This window comes from Bos taurus, chromosome 20 (assembly GCF_002263795.3).
Source record: "Bos taurus isolate L1 Dominette 01449 registration number 42190680 breed Hereford chromosome 20, ARS-UCD2.0, whole genome shotgun sequence".
NCBI classification, from domain to species: domain Eukaryota; kingdom Metazoa; phylum Chordata; class Mammalia; order Artiodactyla; family Bovidae; genus Bos; species Bos taurus.
Genome location: NC_037347.1, coordinates 10,360,874 through 10,375,666, shown reverse-complemented (window position 1 = coordinate 10,375,666; position 14,793 = coordinate 10,360,874). Strand labels below are relative to the sequence as shown.

Below are 14,793 nucleotides of genomic sequence, written 5' to 3'. Positions count from 1 at the left end.
CCCTCGAGGACACGGTTGCATCGCAGGGTCCGAGATACCGGCAGCGGTCGGGCCGGCGCTTCGAGTCAGGCAATGCGCTGGATGCCTAAGACAGTCGCTCCTTAGGCGGCCCCGCCCTCCGGACTGGGTCGCGGAAGCGCCGACAGATCTGGAAGGTCCCCGAGGGGCGGGGCCTCTGAGAGGCTTCCGCGCTGAGCTCGGGCAGGGCCGGGTGGATTGCCTTCCATCTGGAGCAGAGCCTGGGCTCCACCGCTCCCCTCCGCCCGCGAGGGGATGCAGCTACCCGAAAGTAAGGCTGTCGTTGCTGCGGCTGTGGTGTATATATGTCCTCGAGACGCGAATCCATGTCTGCCTTCACGCCTCCCGGCCTCTCGTGGCTCCTCCTCCCGAACTGCCCATCCCATCTGGGGGTGAGAGGGTGGGGTGCTGAGCTCTGGCCTGGAGCAGAGGCACGGGAGTTCGTCTCGGCTCTCGCCTGACTAGCAGCCTGACCTTGGACAAATATTTCAGCTTAGTTATCTCCAGTGCAGTGTGTAGGGTGGTGGTGGGTGTGCTAGAAATACTCTTCAAGGTCTCTTCTGCCGCTGACATCTCTTTTCAGGAACCTGGTATCCTCAAGGACAGTTGCCTATTTTTAAAAGGAGGTAACTGTCAGCCTTGTTTTCAAAGAGCAACTAGAATTCTGACTAGAACAACAGTCTGTCTCTCTTATTTCGACCTGCCAACTATGTTCACTCAAAGAGGTGCTTTTTTCCACCTATGTACCTCTTTGAAACTGCAAAGATGTTCCCAGTTGTGAAAAATTTGTGAGTGTGTATGATTTGCTTTCTAGTGTGTGGAAGTGTTTACACATAAATTACGTGTGTCTCCAAACTATAAAGCTCAGTTTACAGGTTTTTGACTTTAAAGAACTTTCCTTCTGGCAAACTTAAAATTGCTGAGTTCGTCAGTTTATGTAAACATTGAAGAACTATGAAATTCAGAAGAGTGTTGCCAAAAAAATGTCTTGATGACGTATTCAAAAAAGAACAAACCGTTACAGAAAAACTTCATAGTAAAATATAAAGTCTTTGTCTAAAGTCAGTGATAAGTCTGAATTCATTGTATGGTGCTTTTTTGGTTGTTTGAAATTTGGGGAAATTTTTTGAAATTTAAAGTGTGGGGAAAAAAAATGATTTATTTTATTTTTGGCTGCCCTGGGTCTTCCTTGCTGCTTGCAGGCTTTCTCTAGTTGCGGTGAGTAGGAGTTACGCTCTGGTGGCAGTGTGTGGACTTCTGGTTGGGTACTCCCTGCCTTTAGTGTGTGTGAGCCCAGTAGTTGCGGTGCAGGGGCTTAGTTGCTCTGGTATGGGGGCTCTTTCCAGACCAGGAGTGGAACTGATGTCCCCTCCATTGCAGGGCACAGTTCTTAACCACTGGACTACCAGGGAGGCCCTGAAGTGTGGAAAATTTTAATTTTCAGTATAAAAACTGCACAAAGAGAATAGTTTAATTTTTCTTAACAAAACAGAAGTACACAAATGTCTGGTTTTTCTGTGTTACCTAATGTATTACTGAGTTCATGTGAAAACTGTATCTCTGTAGATAATTGACAGTTATAGTCATTAAAAATAAAATTCACTTTACCATTTTGATTTCTTACTGCATGTATATTTACAGTATTCTCTTTCACTAGTTCTTGAGCCTTTATTATGTTGTTGATTTTACCAATACATATTACTGTACTTCTGTTTTACAATTTTCTGAATTTGAGATTTTTTTTCTTTTTTTGCCCCTAGGTGAATTATACTTTAATGTACTACAGGTTGTATACTACGGATGGGAACTATTGAAGTTTATAATGTCAAAAACTTTTTTTAGACCAAAGGTATCTTCCACAAAGGTATGATACACTAAAATGGCCATGTGATAGTTGCCCAAAAGGAGTTATAAATTTTTGAATATGTTCCTAATGACTTGTTACTGCAATCAAAGTAATGGTGCCCAGTACTTATTATAATTAGTGATCTAAAGACTCTAATAATTGTGAAACAACTGTGCACTGAAAACACAACCTTAATTTTTTTAAATTCATTTATTTATTTTAATTGGAGGCTAATTACTTTACAATATTTTAGTGGTTTTTGCCATACACTGACATGAATCAGCCATGGATGTACATGTGTCCCCCATCCCGAACCCCCCTCCCACCTCCCTCCCCATCCCCTCCCCGGGGTTGTCCCAGTACACCAGCTTTGAGTGCCCTGTTTCACACATTGAACTTGGACTGGTGATCTATTTCATATACGGTAATATACATATATCAATGCTGTTCTCTCAGATCATCCCACCTTCTCCTTCTCCCACAGAGTCCAAAAGTCTGTTCTTTATATCTGTGTCTCTTTTGCTGTCTCACATATAGGGTCATCGTTACCATCTTTCTAAATTCCATATATATGCATTAATATACTGTATTGGTGTTTTTCTTTCTGACTTACTTCACTCTGTGTAATAGGCTCCAGTTTCATTCACCTCATTAGAACTGATTCAAATGTGTTCTAATAGCTTAGTAATATTCTATTGTATATATATGTACCAGAGTTTTCTTATCCATTCATCTGCCAATGGACATCTAAGTTGCTTCCATGTCCTAGCTATTGTAAACAGTGCTGTGATGAACATTGGGAATGAAAGAGCAATCAGAGAGAAATATGTTGTATGTGGTATTATAACTTGAAAAGCCCCACCTCTTAGAAATTATGTGGTTCCATGTACCAGTTCTCAGTACAGCTGGTGGATGGGTAGGATGGGTGTCAGACAGTGTACTGGAAGTTATCCATTTTCCTAGTGGTGGATCTGATTGTCCTCTGACTGTAAGTAGATTATTTAACTTTGCTGTTTCTTCTTTTTTTTTTTTTTTTAAGGAAAAATTCACATTTATGTAAGAAATAAAACTTTAAAATTTATGAGTAATATGCATATTGAAGTTGCTAGATGAGAATTGCTATTAAGAGTTTTACTACTACTCATATTTTCATGTACTCTATTTTTATAAAGGAAAGGGGCCAAAATTGTAGTACCAGTGATAGTCTTTTAAAGAGGAGGAAATGAGAGGGGTAGCTATGACTGAAATTGTTTTCCCCAGAGGTCTTCCTTCCTTTACCCTCTACTGATCATAATCCTAACCTCTGCCTTTATAAGAGGAATGAAGTGTGATTTTGCATTCATAAAATACCTGTAAGCTCTAACTCCCTTCTCCTGAGCCTACTTGCAGTGCCAATCTCTGTTTGTTTGTTTTTTTCTTTCCTTCCCAGCAAGAAGCACTGTGTAAATGGTTCACAACTGTGGCTGAGCATTCTTCAAGGAAAATATATCTTTGTTCCCCCTTGTTAGCCAGGCAGGGAATTCCAAAAGTCAGGCACTGAACTAGATTTTTCTAGATTTATACTGTTGGAATGTTAAGAAAAAGTTCACTTTTAAAAATAAAATTATTAAGTATTTTTAATAATTAAAAAATTAAGTATTTTTAATACTCCTAAATATTTTTAGGTTAAAATATTTTGTTTTTGCATTTTTCACTGTGTATCATTATGAAGGATTTTAAAGAAAAGGAAATGATGGAGGGGAACAGAGAGGTCAGGAGTTTCTATAGACCAGAGGACCGTGAAGTAGAACTCACTGACTTTCCTGCTCTATTAACCTAGTACTCATTTTCCTGAACAAATCTGACAGATCATCCTCTCTGGAAAGCCTGCTTCCCTTTCAGAAACATACTAGTTGCTTCGTGAGCTGAAGAAAAATATAATCAAGTCATACATACGGATTATTCATAGCATCAGTATTCTTAGACCTTATCCTCACAAGTCTTAAGGTTGATAGGGATTACTTCAATGTATGAAATGGTTCTTAGTTTGTGAATATATTAATCTGGTCAAGGCAGAAGTGTTCCTTTTCTTACTGCTCTACGTGGTTGCCTTTATCTTTATTCTGTTTTACTTCTTTTTTGATAGGTGATTTTAATTTTTGTGTTTCAAAGCTACAAATGAGTTTTAAAAGAATCAGCCTCATCTTTACCCTGAAAGTGAAAGTCACTCAGTTGTATCCAACTCTTTGCAACCCCATGGACTGTAGCCACCAGGCTCCTCTGTTCCTGGGATTCTCCAGGCAAAAATACTGAAGTGGATTGTCATTTCCTTCTCCAGGGTTTTTCCAACCCAGGGATTGAATCTGGGTCTCCTGCATTGCAGGCAGATTCTTTACTGTCTGAGCTACCAGGGAAGCCACCAATCTTTACCCTGGAAAGATTATTTATAAAAATAATTGTTTGTACTCTGTATTCATCTATATGGCATTTATCATTGCCATGGTCAAGTAGATAAGCATGCATTTATACTTATTGTAAAGTAGAAGAATAACATACATAGAGTCAGTTTTATTTAAAGAATTTGTGAGATTTATTGTCAATGTTGCTAATACAAGAATTTTTAATAGAGTAGTTACATAGGGAATAGATGCAAAAAAATATAACTTTATTTATATGGTTTCTTTTTTTCAGGTAACAAACTGGGTAGACCCATCATTTGATGGTTTTTCAGAGACTACAAGCATTTCTGCTATTACTGCCACATCATTAAGTGTGAATAACTCAAGTCTTAGAAGAAAAAAGGTGCCTTCCACATTAGAAAGTAGCAGATTTCCAGCTAGCAAAGGAGGAAACCTATCTTCCTCTAAACAGATCTGTGGTCTAGAAAATTCAAAAGAATATCTGTCAGAAAATGAACCATGGGTGGATAAATACAAACCAGAAACTCAGGTAATAATTAGCATACAAAGAAGTCTTCATAATTTAGTTTCAGGAAGGAGAGGGATGTGCATTTTTGTTATTATTCATAAAAACCTTTTTGCCTAAATGAATTAGAAAAAAATAATAACTTCTAAGTTTTTTTATATTTCCAGTCTCGAATTTTCCCAGCAGTTATTCTGAAGATATATCATTGGTTATTTGTCTTTGATTTAATTTAACCCTTTGATTTAGTTTCATTTAATCAACCCTTAACATTGACTTAATCTGTTTAATTTTTTGTAAAGTCCCTCCCTATTTATTACCTTAATAAAATATATTTCAGGATTTTAAAATATTTTATAATTTCAGATGTGCTTCAGATATTCATATGTTGTGGTCAGTTTAACAATAGAATTTTTCCATATGAATATAAAGAATTACAATCAAAAAGACTTTTTTATTATGTTACTCATTTGCTAGTTTTTTCATTAAAAATGTGTACAATAGTCTGTGCGATGTATCAGAAATTTTTGAGTTAAAGTGTTTTTATTTTAAACTTGAAAATTTTAGCATGAACTTGCTGTGCATAAAAAGAAAATTGAAGAAGTTGAAACCTGGTTAAAAGCTGAAGTCTTAGAAAGGCAGCCAAAACAGGTAACTAAATAAGAAATGTTTTTGTTGTTGTTTTTTTAAGCAGTTTTTATTTGTTTATTTTTGTTTCTTTGTTTATTAGTGTTTTTTGGGGCCATGCTGAGTCTTTGTTGCTGTGTGGGAGTTTCTCTAGTTGCAGCGAGCGGGGCTGCTCTCTAGTTGTGGTGAGAGGGCTTCTCATTGGAGTGCCTGCTCTTGTTGCAGAGCACAGGCTATGTATAGGGCGTGTGGGCTTCAGACCTCAGTAGTGGTGGCTCCCGGGCTTAGAGCACAAGCTCGGTCGTGGTGGTGCATGGGCTTAGCTGCTCTGAAGCATATGGGATCTTCCTGACCCAGGGATCAAATCTGTGTCTCCTGCATTGGCAGGTGGATTCTTTACCACTGAGCCACCAGTGGATTCTTTACCACTGAGCCACCAGGGAAACCCCAAGGAATGTTTAGAAATACTTGACCTCAGATGTTTTGATGCCTTATAGTTGGTTGTAGGAAGTTAAAAACTTTCATGCTGATGGACATCTAGGTTGCTTCCATGTCCTGGCTATTATAAACATGCTGACTTTGTACTCATGAGTCCATCTCATCTGTGGTAGAAAGCTGTCTGACCTTACTACTTCTGCCTCATTAAAAGACTCAAGAGACTTTGAGTTTTCTCCTTTACTTTATCTCTTTTTCCCTCTTATGTCTAAAGCATAGTAAACCATTTGGGTGCTAATATATTTAGCATATCAGATTATCTCACACTGAAGCAAGTAGGCAAATTACATACTAGTTTTTTACTAAATATAACCTAAAATAATCATTTATTTTACCCTGTAAAATGTTTTTTCTTTCACCTCGTAATTTCATAATTGCCCTTGACTCCCAAGCTAGAATATTCTTCCTCTCTTTCTTTTTAAACTTTTAAAATTTTTAGATTCTGCAAACATAAAAATAGAATAGTAATTGAATATTCACAAACCTGTAATATAGCCATCATTTTCCCCCATGAGTATTTTAACATAAAATGTAAACATTTGACATTTAATTCCCTAACATGATCTCGTGATCCATTCATATTCACATTTTCCCAGTTGTCCTCAAAATGTCTTTTATATCTGGTTTGTTACAACCAGTGCATGATCAAGGACCATCCATTACATTTGATTATTATATCTGTTAGGGCTTTAAAATCTAGAACAGTTCCCTTCACTTTTCTCTTTCTCTCTACGACATTGACTTACTGAAGAGACCAGGGTCTTTTTATCCTGTTGTTTGATCGGTAGATTAAGGAGGTGATAGTCAAAACTCTTCATTATAATTTCCTCTTGCATTTGGCACATAATCTATTGGAAGATGCTTTGGCAGCGTATAGGATTTTCTGACAGTCTTTCACCTAAGAGATTTAGTGTTCATTTTCAGTCCTTGTCTGGTTAGTAATTTTGTTAAGATTGTGAAATGGTGAATTTTCTACTTCTATTATTATTTCTATAATTGTTAGCTGGCATTTTTCTATAAAAATAGATTTCCTCATTACTAACTGGGTTTGCTTAGTTATTAATACCTTTAAATACATTTCCAACTGGAAAGACAGGATAAATTACTTTGAGATGAAGAGTTGGTGTTTTCATTACCTCCAGTGGCAAACAGGTCCTTTTTTGAATCAAGATTCTTTCTGACTGGTTTGTCAATCTAATCTTTGGTGTAGAGTTAAGATAATGTACTCAAAATGAATCTTCATTTTCAGCATTGGTATTCCTCTACTGGCTCATAGAAATCACTTGTTTCTCTGAGTACCAATTCTTGGGTACTTTCTCAGAAAGCTTTTTCTCATTGTGTTGTTTGGTCATCTCAACTAAATAGTCTTTATTTTTCAGTGACCACTGTGTTTTATCACTTAACAGTACCTTTTTTTTTTTTTTTTTTTTTTTAGTATAAGCATTATTGTGTCTTAAACCTACACAAGTGTTAACACAAGTGTTATTGTTATTGTTTTACCAGTAGGATGACTTAGCTGTGTGTGCATGCATATAGGTATTAGCGAAAGTATTTCCTCTACAGTTTGAAAAGCTTCTTCCCTCTAGGAAGTTGTACTTTAACCAGCCATATACTCTTTATTATACAAAACTTTCAATGTCAGTAATTATAAGACATTTTGATTTTAAAAATCCTGGATAATTTCTAGATTTCTGTATGGAAAAGCTAAAAAATTGTTTTTTCACTGAGTTTAATTTTGGAGGCCAACTTCTTTCCTTCAAAATATAGTAAATCTATTACAATGTAAGCATTGGGGGGATTAAAAAAATATTTAGTGTTCCGATAGGAGACTAGTTCCCAATTCTGTTGCTAGAAGCAAAACCTGGTGTGGCTGTATCATGTGTCAGAAAACATATGCAACTTTGTTCCATAAGAAAAATGCAGGGCTGCCTGTGTTTGAGCTTCCTCTTCTTTTGAAAAGAAGTAGTTTCCTTAGAAGTAATCAGTTCTCATTAACAGCATTAGTTATGTTCTGTTAAAGTCCCTGCAAGCAAAGAATTAGCAAGTCCTGAACCATTGCTCCTATGGGAAATGCAAGATTGGTTCCTTCAAAACCTAATGATGAAAGAAAACGAAAAACTTAATGTTGCTCTGGTCACATTTTCATCACTTCCCCATCAATACATAACCTTGTTTTGTATGTTTCTGTGTAAAGATACCTTATTTATTTCAGTTCAATTCAGTCACTCAGTCGTGTCCGACTCTTTGCGACCCCATGAATCACAGCACGCCAGGCCTCCCTGTCCATCACCGACTCCCGGGGTTTACTCAAACTCATGTCCATTGTGTCAGTGATGCCATCCAACCATCTCATCCTGTGTCGTCCCCTTCTCCTCCTGCCCTCAATCTTTCCCAGCATCAGGGTCTTTTCCAATGAGTCAGCTCTTCGCATCAGATGACCAAAGTATTGGAGTTTCAGCTTCAGCATCAGTCCTTTCAATGAACACATAGGACTGATCTCCTTTAGGATGGATGGTTGGATGGACTGGTTGGATCTCCTTGCAGTCCAAGGGACTCTCAGGAGTCTTCTCCAACACCACAGTTCAAAAGCATCAGTTCTTCGGCGCTCAGTTTTCTTTACAATCCAGCTCTCACATCCATACATGACCACTGGAAAATTTTATTTATTTACTTATTTTTTGGCGTGTGGGATCTTAGTTCCCTGCCCAGGGATCCAACCAGCATCCATCCCCCTGCAGTGGATACACAGAGTCTTATCTACTCGACTGCCAGGGAAGTCCTCAAGATACCTTATTTAATATGTATTATTAGATCATTAACATTAAACTCATGGCCTGTAGAACTATCACTCATAAGGTCTTCCATTTTAAAAAATAGAACAGGGGAATCCCCTGGTGGTCCACTAAGTTAAGACTTAGTGTTTTCACTGCCAGTGTCCAGGTTCAGTCACTGGTGGGGAAACTAAAATTCAATAAGCTGCATGGCATGGCAAAAAAAAAATAGAATTAAATAAAATGAATAGTGTAACTGGCTCTTCTCTGGGTACAAGTACACATGCCCTTGTTCACCATAGTTAATAAAGGTAAACAAGCAAGCAAGGATCACAGCCCACCGTTACATGTGGGATATCTTCCCCTGATAATTTTTCAGTTTTAAACTTTTAAAACTTTTTTTTTCAATGTGTGAGGAAATGTTACTGAGACCTATAACCTTTAGTCTGTCTTTAGAGTCCTGTCTCTGGTAAATACATTTCTTAGTATACATTTCTTAAAAAACCTGATATCCAAACTGAGGTCATTCCATAAGAATATTATACTTGTATAATATTGAACTATATAATCCAAAGAGAGGTTGATATTAAGATTGAATTTTCTGAGTTCAGGTAACCTCTAAAAATACTTGTATCAGACATGACCTCTTTAATCTAGCTGAAGGTGTTTCAATTTGGCTGCTGAATAGTCCTTGGGAGGAACATAGTGCAAGAATTGTGGATACAGTCACCATTTAGGACAGTATGGAGATGGCTTAAAAATTTAGGAATAAAACTACCGTTGTTCAGTTGCTCAGTCGTGTCCAACTCTACCATATGACCATATGGTTTTATGGTCATATGGTACCATAAAACTACCATATGACCCAACAGTCCCACTACTAGGCATATACCCTGAGAAAACCGTAATTGAGAAAGACACATGTACCCCATTGTTCATCACAGCACTATTTACAATAGCTATGACATAGAAGCAGCCCAGATGGCCATTGACAGATGAATGGATAAAGAAGCTGTGGAACATATATAAAGTGGACTATTCAGTTCAGTTCAGTCGCTCAGTCATGTCCGACTCTTTGCAACCCCATGAATCGCAGCACACCAGGCCTCCCTGTCCATCACCAACTCCCGGAGTTCACTCAAACTCACGTCCGTCGAGTTGGTGATGCCATCCAGCCATCTCATCCTCTGTCGTCCCCTTTTCCTCCTGCCCCCAATCCCTCCCAGCATCAGAGTCTTTTCCAATGAGTCAGCTCTTCGCATGAGGTGGCATTCCTTCCAACTCAGCCATAAAAACGGATGTGTTTGAATCATTCCTGTTCTCATGAGGTGAATGAACTAGAGCCTATTATACACAGTGAAGTAAGTCAGAGAAAAATACCACATGGTAATGCGTGTTTATAGAATCTAGAGAGACGGTACTGATGGACCTATCTGAGGGACAGCAGAGGAGATGCAAACAGAACAGACTTGTGAGCACAGCAGGGGAAGAAGAGCATGGGGCTAATTGAGAGAATAGCATTGAAATATAAACAGTACCACACATAAAATCAGATAGCCAGTGGAAATTTGCTCTGCGGCATAAGGAGTTCAAATCCCGTGCTCTGAAACAACCTAGAAGGATAGAAGGTGCTGGGAGGTGGGAGGGAGGTGCAACAGGGAGGGGGCATGTGTGTACCTATGGCTGATTCACATCATATATGGCAGAAACCAACAGAATATTGTCAAGCAATTGTCCTCTAATTAAAAAAAATTTTTATAAAGATACTAAGAAAAAATGGAAGTCCCCCCGCCCCCCAAAAATTGAATGAGAAATTATCAGAAGCTGTGCTTAGAAGTTCAGGAAATAAGATACTTTTATCTATAGCTGGTTTAGTCCAGCTAACATTGTGCAATTAATTCTGCTTTTATGACTAAATATTTCTAGAGATAATATTTAAGAAGAATATTAAAACAATATTCTAACATTCCAATGATTTTGATTTTTTATTGATGTTTATATTTGGTTTTAGGGTGGATCTATTTTATTAATAACAGGACCTCCTGGATGTGGAAAAACAACAACTATAAAAATACTAGCAAAAGAGCATGGTATTCAAGTACAAGAGTGGATTAATCCAGTTTTACCAGAATTCCAAAAAGATGATTTCAAGGAGATATTGAATCCTGGTAAGGTTTGTTGTGAAGGTAGTGGAAATAGTGGGAAAGTCTGTGTTTACAGAAGATTTGAAACAAGCCCCTCAGACCCTACTTGGATATGTTTTTGAGAGGAAGGTATGTATTGCGGCTCCTGTACTTGATCGGCATCTGCCCACTACCAGCTGCTTCACAGTCAGAGGAGCAATCACATGAAACTTTATGGGTGCATTTAGGTTCAGAGAGAAGTAACTTTAGGAGAAGGAAGGAGAGGGTCCCTCCAATAAAAGAGGTGGTGCTCAGTCGCCCAGTCACATCTGACTCAGTGCAACCCCATGGACTGTAGCCCGCCAGGCTCCTCTGTCCATGGGGATTCTCCAGATAAGAATACTGGAATGGGTTGCCATGTTGTCCTCCAGGGGATCTTCCTGACCCAGGGATTGAACCCAGGTCTCCTGCATTGCAGGCAGATTCTTCACCATCTAAGCCACCAGGGAAAATACTGTGTAATGTAATATAATGTAATACAACTTCACATATATGCTTATAAACTCCAGCATGATCATTTTTAACTTGCATAGCTTTCCTATTGCTGCTTTAGAGTAACTAGGCTAGGCATATACAAATCACCTAGGCCATTTTGAAGTGCAAGAGTTTCTGTAGAAGGACAATTATATTAGTATTTTAATGTGGGGTATTCTTTAAAATGCTATTTTTAGGTTCTGTAACATCTGTGCATATGCATACTCTTTTGCTGCTACTCCTGTAATTCTTACTACTTTCTAGTAGTAATGTTACTTTTGACAATCTGAAAGTCTTTATTTACAATCTTCTGCATAAAATATTACTTCTTGTAGTCCTAATAAGTTTACTAATCAGTCATTCTGTTTTTGTCATTAAAACTTATTAAGGTAAAACTTACTGAAAATAGCTCATTTATGATCACACACTTACTGGGAGAGTCTTCATTGTGTAGACAAAGTCATAAATATTTGTACCACTTTTATGATTTTTATACTAACAGCTGTGTTCTGAAATCAAGTTAACTCCATATTACATTTCTTGGTACAGAAGCATTATAGTGTTATTCATAGTGAGTTTGTCTTTTGAAATGAATATTCTGTTTTAAATTTGAACAGTTTTAAATTAAAAAACAGTCTTCAGTATTGTGTGCTACTTTATCTTTATGTATATGTAAATATATTTAGTAATATTCATGTATGTTATGTACTGCTGCTGCTAAGTCGCTTCAGTCGTGTCCGACTCTGTGCGACCCCATGGACTGCAGCCTACCAGGCTCCTCCATCCGTGGGATTTTCCAGGCAAGAGTACCGGAGTGGGTTGCCATTGCCTTCTCCGATGTTATGTACATATATGTAATATTGATATATACATAGTTTGTGGAAAGTAAGTGTTAAGTATGTTTCTTTTCAGAATCAAGCTTCCATATATTTCCCTACCAGTCTCAGATAGCAGTTTTTAAAGAGTTTCTACTAAGAGCAACAAAATATAACCAACTACAAATGCTTGGAGATGATCTGAGAACTGATAAGAAGATAATTCTAGTTGAAGTAAGGATAACTTTTGAGATTCTGCTGTAACTATTGAATAAACAATTGCAAGATACATCTTATGTGAGAGTGACATTAACTCTGTCCATGGTACTAGTAGTGGTAAAATATCAAGTCTTTGTGTAATAGAATAAACTTGCATTAAACTCGGATAGAGTAACTATAGGTTGCATGTGTATATATATTATAGGTTAGTGAACTTTAAAAATTTAATGGCCTAAATGTAGAGAGGCAAAAAAATAATTGGAAAATGATGTCTTAGAATATTATAACTTGCAGTGACCTGAAGAAATTTGATCTGAAAGTTCCATAGACGCTTATTACTATTAGGGAATCAGCTAGTTGTTTTCAGCTAGTTGATGTTTAATTTCTACAGAAGTTCTGATTATAGTACATTGAATACATAACATTTTTCCCATTTTGGTAAATATAAGTCTGAAAATAAATTTACATGGGAATAAAACTGAGCTAGTGTTTATCCTTTGTTTTTGGTAGGACTTACCTAACCAGTTTTATCGGGATTCTCATACTTTACATGAAGTTTTGAGGTGAGTTTCAGTGAAGTCTTCTAAAACTCCAAATTAAATGACAGGAGGTTTAAATTTCAGCCTTGCTTGCTATCTTTTGTTATTTTAGGAAGTATGTGCAGATTGGTCGGTGTCCTCTAATATTTATAATCTCTGACAGTCTCAGTGGAGATAATAGTCAAAGGTTACTGTTTCCCAAAGAAATTCAAGAAGAGTGTGCTATTTCAAATATTAGGTAAGAATGAAATTTCTGCTTAAAATTTCACATACATACTGTATTTTTAATCACATAACCTCTGTCTTTCTTTATAAAACTTTGACAGTTTCAACCCTGTGGCACCAACAATTATGATGAAGTTTCTTAATCGAATAGTGACAGTAGAAGCTAATAAGGTAAGTTTCTTAAGAACTGATTTTTTTGAACTTTACATTGTCATTATAGAAAGCCAAACTTAAGTGGTATTATATAAACTTGAGGAATTAGAGACATGAATTATCTCAGTTTTTAAAATTAAAAAAATTTAATTATACTCCTAAAGCATGTCGAAAATGTAGGAAAGACTGATTTTAAAAACCCTTAACCTGGACTTTGCAGGCAGTGCAGTGGTTAAGACTCCATGCTTCCACTGCAGGGACTGCAGGTTTGATCCCTGGTTGGGGAACCAAGATCTTACATACCATGCAGTGTGGCCAAAAAATAAAAAATTTAAACATCCTTAACCTTTAATTTTCCTTTGCTTGGCTTAGTGTCCTAATTTGTGTCTATTGTTAAGAAACTATTTCCTGCCATATTGGTTCATTAATCAGTTATAATCCAACTCTACTTTTGTCCTGTGTCACTTTTCAAAGATTTAATAATTTTTTAAAATTATGGTAAAAAATACATCATAAGATTTACCATCTTAGACTTTTTTTTCCAGCTTTATTGAGATATAATTGACATATAACGTCATGTAAGTTTAAAGTGTATGACACATTGACTTGATAAAACTTACATAATGTAAAATGATCGCCACCATAGCATTTTCTAATACCTCCATCATGTCACTTAAATTACCTTTTCTTTTTTGTGATGAGAACACTTAAGATTTTTTTCTCTTAGCAACTTTCAAATATATAATATACACAGTACTACTAACTGTATTTTATATTTGAAATATCTTAACCATTTTTAGCCATCCAGTTCAGTAGTGTTGAGTATACTATCATTGTTCTGAAATAGCTGTTACATTTAATGCATCGTTTTTTTTTTAATCTTTCAAATCAAGATGGTGTTAAAGTTAAATTGGTAAAACTTCTCTCAGCAGCATGGTTCTAGGTGGACCACCTGCTATCAATCAACTGGATTTTACATGAAACATAATTTGTTTTGCAATGCTGGATCACAGGAACTGAGGGAAATCTCCAGGGGAGAGGTTATGTTGAGGATTAAACAAAATGGCGCATGTATGTGGAGCACTTAGCTGAATAAATACAACTATTAATAGTGAAACATTAGAAACACAGTGAATCCAGTAATAGAGGGAGCAGCTGCTGTGGTGAACTATTATGTCCTTAATTCATATTTTGAAAATATTTAGTGGTATGGGTGTATGCTAAGTCACCTCAGTTGTGTCTGACTCCTTGTGACCCTATGGACAGTAGCACACAGGCTCCTCTGTCCATGGGATTCTCCAGGCTACGACGCTGAAGTGTTGCTGTGTCCTCCTCTAGGGGATCTTCCTGACCCAGTGATTGAACCCATGACCCCGTGGAGTTTTTAACCTGCTGAGCTACCAGAGAAGCCCATAGTAAATGTGCTTAACCTTAAATAGTTGACCTGTAAGAATGTTATCTCTTATGTCTCCTGCATTGGCAGGCAGGTTCTTTACCACTAGCGCCACCTGGGAAGTCCCAGTTAGT

At 37.2% G+C, this 14,793-nt stretch overlaps 1 protein-coding gene across 2 annotated transcripts in view; it reads left to right on the top strand.

Annotated features, from left to right (window-relative positions):
• Positions 1 to 213: 213 nt before the first annotated feature.
• The window catches only part of RAD17 (RAD17 checkpoint clamp loader component), a 33,937-nt gene continuing 19,357 nt past the window's right edge, over positions 214 to 14,793 (top strand). Inside the window, 9 exon segments of one of the 2 annotated variants that reach the window (NM_001103244.1) lie at positions 214 to 289; positions 1,779 to 1,882; positions 4,535 to 4,792; positions 5,333 to 5,416; positions 10,670 to 10,826; positions 12,228 to 12,364; positions 12,860 to 12,912; positions 13,001 to 13,126; positions 13,215 to 13,284. In NM_001103244.1, coding sequence (NP_001096714.1) covers positions 1,841 to 1,882; positions 4,535 to 4,792; positions 5,333 to 5,416; positions 10,670 to 10,826; positions 12,228 to 12,364; positions 12,860 to 12,912; positions 13,001 to 13,126; positions 13,215 to 13,284 — 927 coding nt within the window. In that variant the 5' untranslated portion in view covers positions 214 to 289; positions 1,779 to 1,840. 2 annotated transcript variants of the gene reach the window in all.